This window comes from Canis lupus, chromosome 35 (genome assembly GCF_048164855.1).
Source record: "Canis lupus baileyi chromosome 35, mCanLup2.hap1, whole genome shotgun sequence".
Lineage (NCBI taxonomy): Eukaryota > Metazoa > Chordata > Mammalia > Carnivora > Canidae > Canis > Canis lupus.
In genome coordinates, this window is record NC_132872.1 from 23614207 (window position 1) to 23627354 (window position 13148).

A 13148-nucleotide genomic window follows, 5' to 3' on the forward strand; every position below is an offset into this window, starting at 1 on the left:
CTTACTAGAGGTACATGACATAAGATATAAATACAGGGACGCCTGGGTGGCTCAGCAGTTGAGTTCCTGCCTTTGGCTCAGGGCGTGATCCTGGAGTCCCAGGATCAAGTCCCACACACATCTGGTTCCCTGCGTGGAGCCTGCTTCTCCCTCTGCCTGTGTCCCTGCCTCTCTCTCTCTCTGTCTCTCATGAATAAATAAATAAAATCTTTAAAAAAAAAAAAAAAGATAAATTCAGTGCTATTCAATAGTAAATCCTAGCTTCCCCAGAGACTTGGACTACTTTAATTCTATTCTACTAGGTTTACTTGATAAAAACAACTGTCCTAATACAAAGAATTTTATTGGTCCCATTGTGGTAAAATATCCTTTCTTGGTTAAGAGTTCTTCATGTACATAAACATACCAGGCCTCATGTTTAATAGCTAATGAAGCAAGATTCCAAAGTTATCATGTGGGTGTCATTTTTATTGTACTCTTAGTATGTGCCAGGCACTAGTCTAAGCATTTTATGTGTATTAACTAATTTAGTCCTCACAACAGCTCTATCATGAGTTATCCTTACTATTCCTATCGCATTTTATGTATAAGGAAGAAGACATTAAGTGGTTATAAACCAAAGATTTTCAAATTTCTTATCAAGGAGAGAAATTTACAAGACAATAATTATGCCAAAAAGAAATAGCTCCAGGAAAACTAGCTAGAACTGGTTTTATACCTAGCTCTGTATTTCTGAAGTAGATGGGTATATTCGGTCTGGGCTTACAGATCTTATGCTTTAAATCATAGGCCCTGGGGCTTATCAGTGGCATAGTCAGTCAAGTGTCTGACTCTTGGTCTTGGCCAGATTGTGATCTCAGGGTCCTGAGATGGAGCCCCAGGTTGGGCTCTGAGCTCATTGTGGAGTCGGCTTGAGACTCTCTCTCCCTCTGCTGCTCCCTCCCAACTCGTGCTCTCTCAAAATAAATAAATTAAAAACAGAAACAAAAACAAATCACAGGCCCTAGAAGAACCCAGTTTCAACTAATAGATTCAGAAAAATTGTAAAACTCAGTGAATTATATGTGAAACGTTTTTAAGCAGGCTGCCAGTTAAAGGCAAAGAACCCGTTCATAAAGAGCTTAGCTGGCTAGATTAGAATAAAGAAATTGTCTCTCCCCATCTGTTCTAATTAGCTTATCTCTTCCGCTTTCATAGCTGTGCTGGATTTCAGGAAAGAAGTGAGAGGTATTTTGAAAGGACACCATTTTTATTTAAGCTAATTTATAATGGTTTGGGAATGCTTGTCTGTTCTCAAACATAAACTCTTAAATGTTAGACCTTTCCTATAATAATTTGTTACTGGAAGTTTCAAGCCTTTTGGGTTGTTCAAGTTAAGGATTTTGGCTTCTCCTCATTCCTTTGATTGTGGCCCAAATGATTATGTTTCCTCATTTTGGGAAGATTTCTCTGGGTATTTTGATATTTGTCGTGATAGAAGGAAACCTTACATCATTAACAGGTATTTAAAAATCTATATTGTTTTTATTTGTCTGTATACTTATAGTACATTCCCTTTAAGAATAACATTATTTAAAAAAAAGAATAATATTATTTGATATGACTTATAAGAAGTTGAATCAAATGCTACTCTGTTAGTCTTTGGTATTCATTTAAACTTTTAAAATCTCTCCTAATAATTTTAGTTTTCTTCTTTAGTAAGTTCTACTTCAAACTTAACTTACCTCTTATTTTTTTGTGTTGCAATTGGATGTATAGTTTTTTCAATAACTAAGAATCTTGAAATAAAGAAGAAGGTGTTATATGGAGAAAAGATTGCTCATTCCTCCTCTCCTTAGGCATGCATGTCTATAATCTGAGCAATGGCTTCAAAACTGAAATGGGGCTCAAAAATCCATTTTTCTTTGTTACCTTTACTACTGTATCTTCATTATCAGAAGACTTGTTTATGCTTTCACTTTGTAGCACAAACCTACATGTCTTTAGAAGATATCCAAGAACCCAACAGTGCAGTTTCTTTTCTTTTGACTGACTCAGAATCCACGGACACTTCTCTTTCTACTGAAAAGAAACTACCTCTGGACCACAGAGAAACTGAGAAACAGTGGCTACTTAGAAGAAGGCGGTCTATTTTATTTCCTAATGGTGTGAAAACCTGTCCAGGTGAAAGTGTTACAGAGGCTGTGGCAAACCATGTAAAATATTTCAAAGTACGAGGTTAGTAAGCATCTAAATCTTGTGGCTTTGTGATGAAATTTAAACATTAATATGTTTGTTGTATCTTGTTAAAATTCAAAGTTTGTGATAATTTAGACACTGAGACAAATATGATCTTTATATTACCTATGGAAAAAGACGTTGCTAAAAGTATAGTATTTATATAGCTTCAGAGGAAAGTTTAAGAGTGGAAATGGTTTAAATCTTTCAAGCATGTCAAAAATATCAGTTTATGTTATTGGAAAATTTAATTATGTTTACTTCTTCATTAAGTAGTTTATCTAGGGGATCCCTGGGTGGCGCAGCGGTTTGGCGCCTGCCTTTGGCCCAGGGCACGATCCTGGAGACCCGGGATCGAATCCCACGTCGGGCTCCCGGTGCATGGAGCCTGCTTCTCCCTCTGCCTATGTCTCTGCCTCTCTCTTTCTCTCTCTCTGTGGGTGTGACTATCATAAATTAAAAAAAAAAAAGTAGTTTATCTAAATATACCCACAAAATATATTTTCCATGGTATAGTTACTTAGGTAATAAGTTACTTTAGATACATGAAAATACAATACATTTAAAAAATTTTTCTTTCTTTTTTTTAATTTAAACCCAATTAACCAACATACAGGACATCGGTATTCTCAGATGTATTATTTAACAATTTATCAGTTGTGTATAACACCCAGTGCTCGTCATACCATATGTTCTACTTAATACCTTTCTATATTTTATAGTTCAGACATCCTGCAGATTCATGCTAGTTACTCTCTGGTTGGTACACATAAACCTTATTATGTCTAAAATGATGGCACTTCTCACAATGGATCCTAAAGCAACAGAACTAATGATTTTATTTTTTTAAGGCTTTTATTTATTTTAGAGAGCAAGCAAGAGAGAGAGTGCGTGTGTTCATGGGGGTCAGTGTAGGAATGGGGGAAGGATGAGCAGAGGGAGAGGGAGAGAAAGTCCAAAGCTGACTCCACGTGAGTTGATGCAGGGCTCTATCTCGTGACCCTGAGATCACGACCTGAGGCTTAACCCATTGTGCCACCCAAGTGCCCCCAAGATTTTATTGTTAATTAAACAGTATTATCGGGGTCCCTGGGTGGCGCAGCGGTTTGGCGCCTGCCTTTGGCCCAGGGCGCGATCCTGGAGACCTGGGATCGAATCCCACGTCGGGCTCCCGGTGCATGGAGCCTGCTTCTCCCTCTGCCTATGTCTCTGCCTCTCTCTCTCTCTCTCTGTGTGACTATCATAAATAAATAAAAATTAAAAAAAAATAAAAAAAATAAACAGTATTATCCTTGATCAAATCCCTTTTTATTGTGTGAATTCATTTTCTGTTTTAAGTTTACTAACCAAAATTGCTTAATTGGGGATCCCTGGGTGGCGCAGCGGTTTGGCGCCTGCCTTTGGCCCAGGGCGCGATCCTGGAGACCCGGGATCGAATCCCACGTCAGGCTCCCGGTGCATGGAGCCTGCTTCTCCCTCTGCCTGTGTCTCTGCCTCTCTCTCTCTCCCTCTGTGACTGTCATAAATAAATAAAAAAAAAATATTAAAAAAAAAAAAAAAAAAAAAAAAACAAAATTGCTTAATTGACCATAATGGATTCCAAGGATTCTCAAATTTCACTTTTTGCTGCTGAAGAGACAATAAAAAGCCATAAGATGGATGTATTACTAGTAAACTAAAGTGAAGGTAGATGATTAGAAGGTAGTGAAACCAGGCTTGCTCATTTATGTAGTTATTCCACAAATGTTTATTGGGCACTTATTTGCCGTGCCCTGGACTATATGGATATTTGATCTAAGCTGCTACTTTTATCTTCTCCTTTTTTACTTTCCTTCAACTTGTCCTTCATCTCCCCTTCCCTCACCAAAGAAAGTGTTTTTGTTTTTTCAAAGCAAACTTTTTTTAAGTGTTTATTTAAATTCCAGTTAGTCAACATACAGTACAATATTACTTTCAAGTACAATTTAAGAGATTCAGCACTTATATACAGCACCTGATGCTCATCAGAGCAAATGCCCTCCTTAATCCCCATCACTATTTAACTCATCCCCCAGCATTTCCCCTCTAGCAACCCTCAGTTTGTTCTATTAAGAGTCTGCTGCTTGGTTGGCCTCTCTTTTTTAACCTATCCTCATTTGTTTTGTTTCTTCTTCACATGAGTGAAGTCATATTTGTCCTTGTCTGATTGATTTATTTCCCTTAGCATAATACTCTCTAAGCAAGTGTTTTTAAGAAAATAAACACCAGATATTATATATATTTATATATTTGTTTTGCTTATTAAAGTAGCCCTGTATTAGTATCTTTTTAAAAGAGGGTATTTAAATCTCTTGCTTGTATTTTGGGACTATCAAACATTATTAAGCAATAAGCGTTTTTATTTTTTTAATGGAATTCCATTGATTGTTCCTTTTGTGTATGGGGTGTGTACCAGAAGTGGCAAATTCTCAAGAGAGTGGAAAAAGAATAAAGGACTGAAGATAAATGAGAATGACAGTTTATAACTTAACAAAATATGATTTCTATTATCTGGAAGTTAAAAATAAATAGATCAGAGTATCTACATAGGTGCTGGTTAAATAGTGAAGAGGAAATAACCATTTAAGAAATATGGTTATATCAAGTAAAAAAAAAAAAAAAAAAACGAATGTTGGCCAGGATGCAGAGAAAGGGGAACCCTCTTACACTGCTGGTGGGAATGCAAGCTGGTACAGTCACTCTGGAAAACAGTATGGAGGTTCCTCAAAAAGTTAAAAATAGGTCTACCCCATGACCCAGCAATTGCGCTTCTAGGTATTTACCCAGAGGATACAATATAGTGATCTAAAGGGGCATCTGCACTCCAATGTTTATAGTAGCAATGTTCATAATAGCCAGACTGTGGAAAGAGCCCTGATGTCTATCGACAGATGAATGGATAAAGAAGATGGTGGTGTATATGTATATATATACACAATGGTATATTACTCAGCCAACAAAGAAATGAAATCATGACATTTGCAAAGATGTGGATGGCCCTGGAAGGAATTATTGTAAGTGAAATAAGTCAATCAGAGAAAGAATTATCATATGATCTCACTCATATGTGGAATTAAAGAAACAAAACAGAATCATAGGGAAAAGGAGGGGAAAAATAAAATGAGATGAAATCAGAGAGGAAGACAAACCATAAGAGACTAATACCTATAGGAAATAAACTGAGGGTTGCTGGAGAGGAGGTATGGGAGGATGGGGTAACTGGGTGATGTAATGAGCACTGGGTGTTATATGCAGCTGATGATTCACTGTACTCAACCTCTGAAACTAATAATATGCTATACATTAATTAAATAAAAAAGAGGAACAGATCAGCAAAAAAAAATGTGGGTCTTTTAATTTCTTTGCTATTATATTTATAAATTCAAATTCAAGAGATACTATGGAAAAAGAGACCAACAAAAAGAAAAGCATCCCTAGAATAATTGATTTTAAAATACGATGCTTTGAATGGGATTATTGGAAAGGTACCTCACAGAGCTAATAGTGTTGGCGCAAGCACATCAAAGTGGTAGCGCTGTCGATAGATCTGTTGCTGTCATTTATAAAGAATAAATATGTTTTTGAAAATTAAAAATTATTTCAGCATAGGTTTTGAAGAGATACTCTTATTTATTTATTCATGAGAGACATGGAAAGAGGAGCAGAGACATAGACCTAGACAGACTGCCTGTGGGGGGCCCAATGTGGGACTTGATCCTGGGATCATGCCTTGAGCCGAAGGCAAACACTCAACCACTCAGCCACCCAGGTGCCCCTTGAAGAGATTTTGTAGAAATAATTGGATAATGCCGTTAGAACCAAATGTTTGAAAATTGGAGGGAGAGCTACATTCAATGTCCAACCAAGGATCTTAGTTCTTCCTACCAAGCTAATTCAAATAATGGTATGCCCAATTTTTCCTATAGGGGATTTGGCTTCAGTTCATAGTTGGTGTAACAAATTTGAAAAATGTCTTCATTTAAGCAGGAACCAATTGCATTTGAACCTAATGATTTGTAAAATTAAACAGATATTTAGGGTTCTTGGAATTGTACACAGTTAGTAGTATCCTCCCACTTAAAAAATTACATTTGTAGTTGGACTTTTAAAATATCGCTTTATGAAGGTATACTTTGATGGATTATAAGCTGTATACTTAAATTATACTATATGATTAGTTTTGACAAATGTATTTACCCTTGAAATTATCATGCAGTCAATGAATTTATCAGTCACCTCCAAATATTTTCTTTTACCTTTGTAATCTCTCCCTCCCTCAGAACACTTTTCTTTATCCTAGTACTAAGGCAACCCCTAATCTGATTTTTATCAATCACTATAGATTGTTTGCATTTTCTACACTTTTATATATAAATGTAATCACATACATACACTTTTTTATCTGGCTTCTTTTGCTTAGTGTAATTATTTTGAGACTCATCTATGATTTTTTGTGAATCAGTGGTTTGTTAGCTTTTATTGTTGAGTAGTCTTCTATTTTAGGGTATATCACCTTTCGGGATATTTGGGTTGTTTTCAGTTACTGGTGATTATAAAGAAAGCTGTTATGAACATTTGTGTTTAAGTTTTTGTGTGGACATATGCTTTCTATTGGTTAATAAAAGAGTAGAATGGCTGGGCCTCATGATCGGTATATATGTGACTTTTTGTGAAGTTGCTAAACTTCAGTGTGTTTTCCACTGTCGCTGTACCATGCGCAGTATATTAAAATTCTAGTTTTTCAAGCATTTTTGCAATGCTTGGTATAGTCAGTCTTTTAAAACTGTAACCATTCTAGTGAATACAAAGTGGTATCTTATTGTGTTTTTTTTAATTTTTATTTATTTATGATAGTCACACAGAGAGAGAGAGAGAGAGAGAGAGAGAGGCAGAGACACAGGCAGAGGGAGAAGCAGGCTCCATGCACCGGGAGCCCGACGTGGAATTCGATCCCGGGTCTCCAGGATCGCGCCCTGGGCCAAAGGCAGGCGCGAAACCGCTGCGCCAGCCAGGGATCCCTATTGTGGTTTTAATATGCATTTTCTTAATGGCTAATGATTTTGAACACCTTTTTTTATGTGCTCATTCACCATTTGTGTATCTTTTTGGTTAAGAGTTTATTCAAATATTTTGCTCATTAAAAAAATAATTGGATTGTTTGTCTTATAGAGCTGTAAGAGTTCTTAATGTATTCTAAATACAAGTTTTTTGGTCAGATACATGTTTACATATACTTTCACCTCATGTATGGCTTATTTTCTTAATGTCTTTTGAGGAACAAAAATTTTAAATTATGATGAAGTCCAGCTTATCCTTTTTTTTTTTGGACCATGCTTGCCTTTGGTGTTATATCTTGCCTAACCCATAGTGACAAGTATTTTCTTCATTCTTTTCCTGTAGAAATTGTGTAATTTTTAGGTTTTGCATTTAGGTCTATGATCTATTTTGAGTGAATTTTTGTATATGTTGTATATGGATCAAAGTTAAATTTTTGCATATGCTTAGCCAATTGTTTTAGCACCACTTATTAAAAAGATTATCTTTGGGGCACCTGGGTGGCTCAATTGGTTAGGTGTCTGACTCTTGATTTTGGCTGGTTATGATCCCAGGGTGGTGGGATTGAGCCCCACTCTGGCTCTGTATGGGGCATGGAATTTGGTTGACATTTTCTCTCCCCCTCTCCCTCTGCTCATCCCCCTGCTCTTGTGGTCACTAAATAAATAAAGAAAAACTTTTTTTTTTTTTTTTTTTTATGATAGTCACAGAGAGAGAGAGAGAGAGAGAGAGGCAGAGACACAGGCAGAGGGAGAAGCAGGCTCCATGGACCGGGAGCCCGATGTGGGATTTGATCCCGGGTCGCCAGGATCGCGCCCTTGGCCAAAGGCAGGTGCCAAACCACTGCGCCACCCAGGGATCCCAAGAAAAACTTAAAAAAAAATTTTTTTTTTAAGTTTTATTTATTCATGAGAGACACACACAGAGAGAGACAGAGACAGAGACACAGGCAGAGGGAGAAGCAGGCTCCATGCAGGGAACCTGATGTGGGACTGGATCCTGGGTCTCCAGGATTATGCCCTAGGCCAAAGGCAGGTGCTAAACTGCTGAGCCCCTCTGGGCTGCCCTTAAAATCTTTTTTTAAAGAAAGATTTTATTTATTTATTCACGAGAGAAACACAGAGAGATACAGAGAGAGGATGAGGGAGAAGCAGGCTCCCTGGGGGGAGCCTGATGCAGGACCCAATCCCAGGCCCCTGGGATCATGCCCTGAGCTGAACACAGATGCTCAACCGCTGAGCCACTCAGGCATCCCAAATAAATGTTAAAAATAAAGATTATCCTTTCTTTCTTTTGCACCTTTGTCGGAAATCAGTCTTCTGTTTATGGTGGGTCTATTTCTTCACTCTTCATTTTCTTCCACTGATCTATTTGTGTATTTTTATGCCAATACTATACTGTCTTGGTTACAATAAGTCTTTTAATAGGGAAAGTTCTTCAGCTTTGTTCTTTTTTCAGATTTGCTTGGTTATGCTAGGTCCTTTGTATCTCATATAAATTTTAGTATCATCTTGCCAACTTACACAAAAAGGGATGCTGGAATTTTGATTTGAATTGTGTTGAATCTGTTGCTTAATTTGGGAAGAATTATCATCTTAATAATATTGAGTCTTCTGATCTATGAACATGATATATCCCTCTATTTAGGTCTTCTTCAATTTCTCTTGGCAGAGTTTTGTAATTTTTTTAAAGATTTTATATATTCATGAGAGACACAGAGAGAGAGGCAGAGACACAGGCAGAGAGAGAAGCAGGCTCCATGTAGGGAGCCTGATGTGGGACTCTGTCTTTGGACCCCGGGATCACGCCCTGAGCCGAAGGCAGATGCTCAACCACTGAGCCACCCAGGTGTCCTGCCATTTTGTGATTTTTGATGTATAGGTCTTACACATCTTTTTTTTTTTTTTATCAGATTTATCTTTTCTACTTTTTTTTTCATGCCATTGTTAATGTTATTTTAATTTCTGATTGTTCCTTGCTAGTATATAGGCATAAAAATGTTTTTTTATATATTGACCTTGTATTCTATAACTTGCTAAATTCACTTATTAGTTCTAGCAGCTTTTTTTGTGTATTTCTTAGGGTTTTCTACCTAGATGATTATTTTATTTGCAAATTGAGATAATTTTACCTCTCATCTTCCAATTTATATGCCTTTTATTTCTTGCCTTATTGCACCAAATTGATCTGTATGCTTTGGGCACCACAACTTTGAGAGGAAAATATTACCCTAAAAAAAGACTTTGTACTGGATTTCTGTGTACTGAATAATATGCACAGCCTGCCTCCTAGTAACAGGATTAAAGACAGCTTAAATGCAGGCATTTCCTTCTTCAGAATATTGTCATCACCTTTTGCCTTCCTCCAGCAGTTTACAGGGCAGGTTTTTTCTGCCACAAGAGAGACATTCGTAGATCACCTATCTTCTCAAAAATAGAAAGTTATCTTCAACAGTCCCTAAAGGCTATATAAAAATTGTTTGACAAGGATGGGACTTCAGAACTTGTCTACTTCTAGGCCATAGTGAAGCGGGTGGCAATTGTCTCTGGTGTAGTTTTGCCCTTCTTAGTACCTCTTTCCCTGGGACTGTGCTGATTTCACTCTTCTGTACTGTCTGCAATGTCCTATCTAGGTTTCCCCTCTCCGAGCTGCATGAGGGCTCCAGACTACCCCCGCCACCCCCAAATATCCTCCATTATTAAAATGTACGTGTGCTGAATTCTATATTCCACATTAGTTAATCAGACGTTATTGTCAGATACCTCCCAACTGGAAAGCCATTGGATAAATTTAGGATGTATTACTTTTCTGGACAGAATTACATTTTTTACCATTTTATTGAGATATAATTTACATACCATACAATTTTTCCATTTGATGTTTAGAATTCAGTGGTTTTCTATTTTATTCTCAGAGATATGAAACCATTATCACAGTGAGTTTAAGAACATTTCATTACCTCCCACCCTTTAGTCATCACTCCTTTTATCCCTCTGTTTCCCCTATGCCTCTCCCCAGGCCTAAGCAATCATGAATCTGCTTTTTATTTCTATAGAGTTGTCTATTTAAGGATATATCAAATAAATGAAATAATATAATATGTGATCTTTTGTGACTGGCTTCTTTCACTTTGCATAATCTCTTCAATATTCATTCATGTTGTAACATGCATCAGTAGTTTATTTTTTTATGGCCAAATAATAATATTTTCTTGTATGGATAAACCACATTTTGTTTATTTGTCAGTTTTTGGGCATTTGGGATGTTAATTATTTGGGTGTTTTCCCAGGGGTAGAATTTCTGTGTTATATGGTAACTCTATGTTTAACCATATAAGGAACTACCAGATACTACTTTCTAAAGTAGCTGTATCATCTTATGTTCCCAATAGTGGTGTGTGAGATTCTGATTTCTCTATGTCTTTGCTAGCACTATGATTTTCCTTTAAAAAAAAAAAAAAAAGACACACAACCATCCTAGTAGATGTGAAGTGTTATACCCTGTTTTGATTTGCATTTCTTTAATGATTAGTAACATTGAACATCTTTTTATTTGCTTTTTTGGTCATTTGAATGTCTTCTTTTGAAAAATGTCTCTGGATCCTTGCTTATTTTTCAGGTTTCAAAAAATTATTATTGAGTTGTAACAGTTCTTTATATATTCTAGATACAAGTTTTTTATCAGTTAAATTACTTGAAGGCATTTTTTTTCTCATTTTGTGAGTTGTCTTTTCACTCTCTTGATGGTGTATTCCATGCATTAAAGTTTTTGATTTTGATAAAAGTCCAGTTTATCGATTTGTTCTTTTTGGTTATTCTAGGTTCGCTGTAATTCCATATGAATTTTAGAATTAGCTTGTCAATTTCTGTAAGGAAGTCAACCAGTGTTCAGATTGGATTACATTGGATCTGTAAGATCAATTTGGAGATATTACCATCTTAACAAGGTTAATGATTCATGTGTGGATGCTTTAATTTGCATTTCTCTGAAGATGAATAATAGCACTTTTTTCACATACATGTGATCTATTTGTAGCTCTTCCTTTGTAAAGTGTTTGGTCCAGTCTTTTACATGTTTTAAAAATTGGATTGTTTGCCTTTTTATTAGGGAGTTGTAGAAATTCTTTAAATATCCTAAATACCAGTTCTGTGTCAGATATATTTTTTGAATATTTTCTGCCAGACGTATGGCTTGTCTATCCATTTTTTTAAATAGTGTCTCTGATGAATTGTTGTTACTTTTGATAAATTCTAATTTCTGTCTTTTACTTTTATAGTTGTTGTTTTCTGTGTCCTGTTTATGAAATTTTTGCCTGTCCTCAAGTTATATAGATATTCTTCTGTGTTTTCTTTTAGGACCTTCATAATATTAGCTTTAATATTTCAAATTATTTTTGTGTATATTATAAATAAGTTACTGAGATTTATTTTTTCTTTCTTTTTAAGATATATAGTTATTCAGTCTTGTATCTTTTATAACTTCTTTGAATCCCCTTTTTCATAACTAGACCTTGTAGACATTCATTTTTTGTTTGTTTTTACCAACTTCAGACTTTCACCTTTGCATTGTCTTTTGGAGGGCACTAAATTTTCATGTGGAAGCTTCAAAAAGAAAGGAAGAATTCTCAGTCTACAGGTGGTTAGCTCTGCCTCAGTCAACCATGGCTGAATTCTTCTGTTTTGCTGTAGTGTCACAAGTTCTGAAGAGCAATTATAAAGATGCAGTTAGTTCACTGGAAGAGAAAATTGAGTTTGCAGCCAAAGGTTCATTTTGACCCTTAAGTCAATTGGTGGAGAAACTTTAAATATTCATGTATTTTCCTCTCTGTTAAAGCTTAAGACTTGTTTTTTGGCTTAGACTATCTTCTTCCATCAAACAACTGTGAGACAACCAGAATCTATTGATGATAACATTGGTATTCATGTAGCACTAAGCAGTTTATAAAATACTCTCACAGGTAGGTAGATAAGGCTGTAATGATTCATCCAGTTAAATAAGAGAGATGATCCGTTGAAACATTGAATGGCTAGGTAAGTTACCTGTAGTTATGAAGCTAGTCTATGGTAAGGATAGGGCAAGAATTTAGATCTTCTGACTCTATGAGTTCAGAGAATCTACCTCCATATACTACTGGATAAGCATTCAGTTTTCTTGAGATGAAAAATAATGGTCTTGATCTCTATGCATTTGCATCTGTCTTTCTCTCTCAGCACTTTGTTCCTCTTCCCTTCCCTCCCATCTTAATCTGTTGTCCACAGTGTCTGGTATTTAGCCAATGAAATGGTTGCAGGATAGCAATACACTACATAAAATACGTAGATAGCCTGTTTAGCATCCTTTCAGATTTGATCCTTTGAATAACTTAGCAGATAGATTGAATTAGTTTTTATTTTAATATAGCAGTACATTTCTCCTGAATATCAGGGTTTTTTTGTTTGTTTGTTTGTTTGTTTAGTTCTCCTATCTTTAGAAAAAATTTCTTTTGAGTGTAAATGACATCCAATGTTATATTAATACAGGTGTATAATGTAGTGATTTGACAAATTTCTACATTATGCTATGCTCACCACAAAAGTAGGTACCATTTGTTACCATGCAAAGCTATTACAGTACCATTGACTGTGTTCTGTGTGTTGTTCCTTTTATTCCCATGACTTATTCATCCCATAACTGGAACCCTATATCACTCACTCCCCTTCACCCATTTTGTTCATCTCCCCACTCCTCACCCCTCTGGCAACCACCAGTTATTCTCTACTCTTCTCTCTCTCTCTCTCTCTCTTTTTTAGTTAATAGATTTTAATTTTTAGAGAAGTTTCAGGTTCAGAAAAATTGAGCAGAAAGTCCAGAATTACCTG

The 13148-nt window shown here is 36.0% G+C and overlaps 1 protein-coding gene across 2 annotated transcripts in view; it reads left to right on the forward strand.

Moving 5' to 3' along the window:
* Positions 1-223: 223 nt before the first annotated feature.
* Positions 224-13148, forward strand: part of IMPG2 (interphotoreceptor matrix proteoglycan 2) — an 81648-nt gene continuing 68723 nt past the window's right edge. The window contains exons 1-2 of one of the 2 annotated variants that reach the window (XM_072811834.1): positions 224-1501; positions 1966-2217. In XM_072811834.1, coding sequence (XP_072667935.1) covers positions 1417-1501; positions 1966-2217 — 337 coding nt within the window. In that variant the 5' untranslated portion in view covers positions 224-1416. Of the gene's footprint in view, positions 1502-1630; positions 2218-13148 lie in introns of those variants that run through there. The other variant, XM_072811833.1, reaches the window with a different exon arrangement.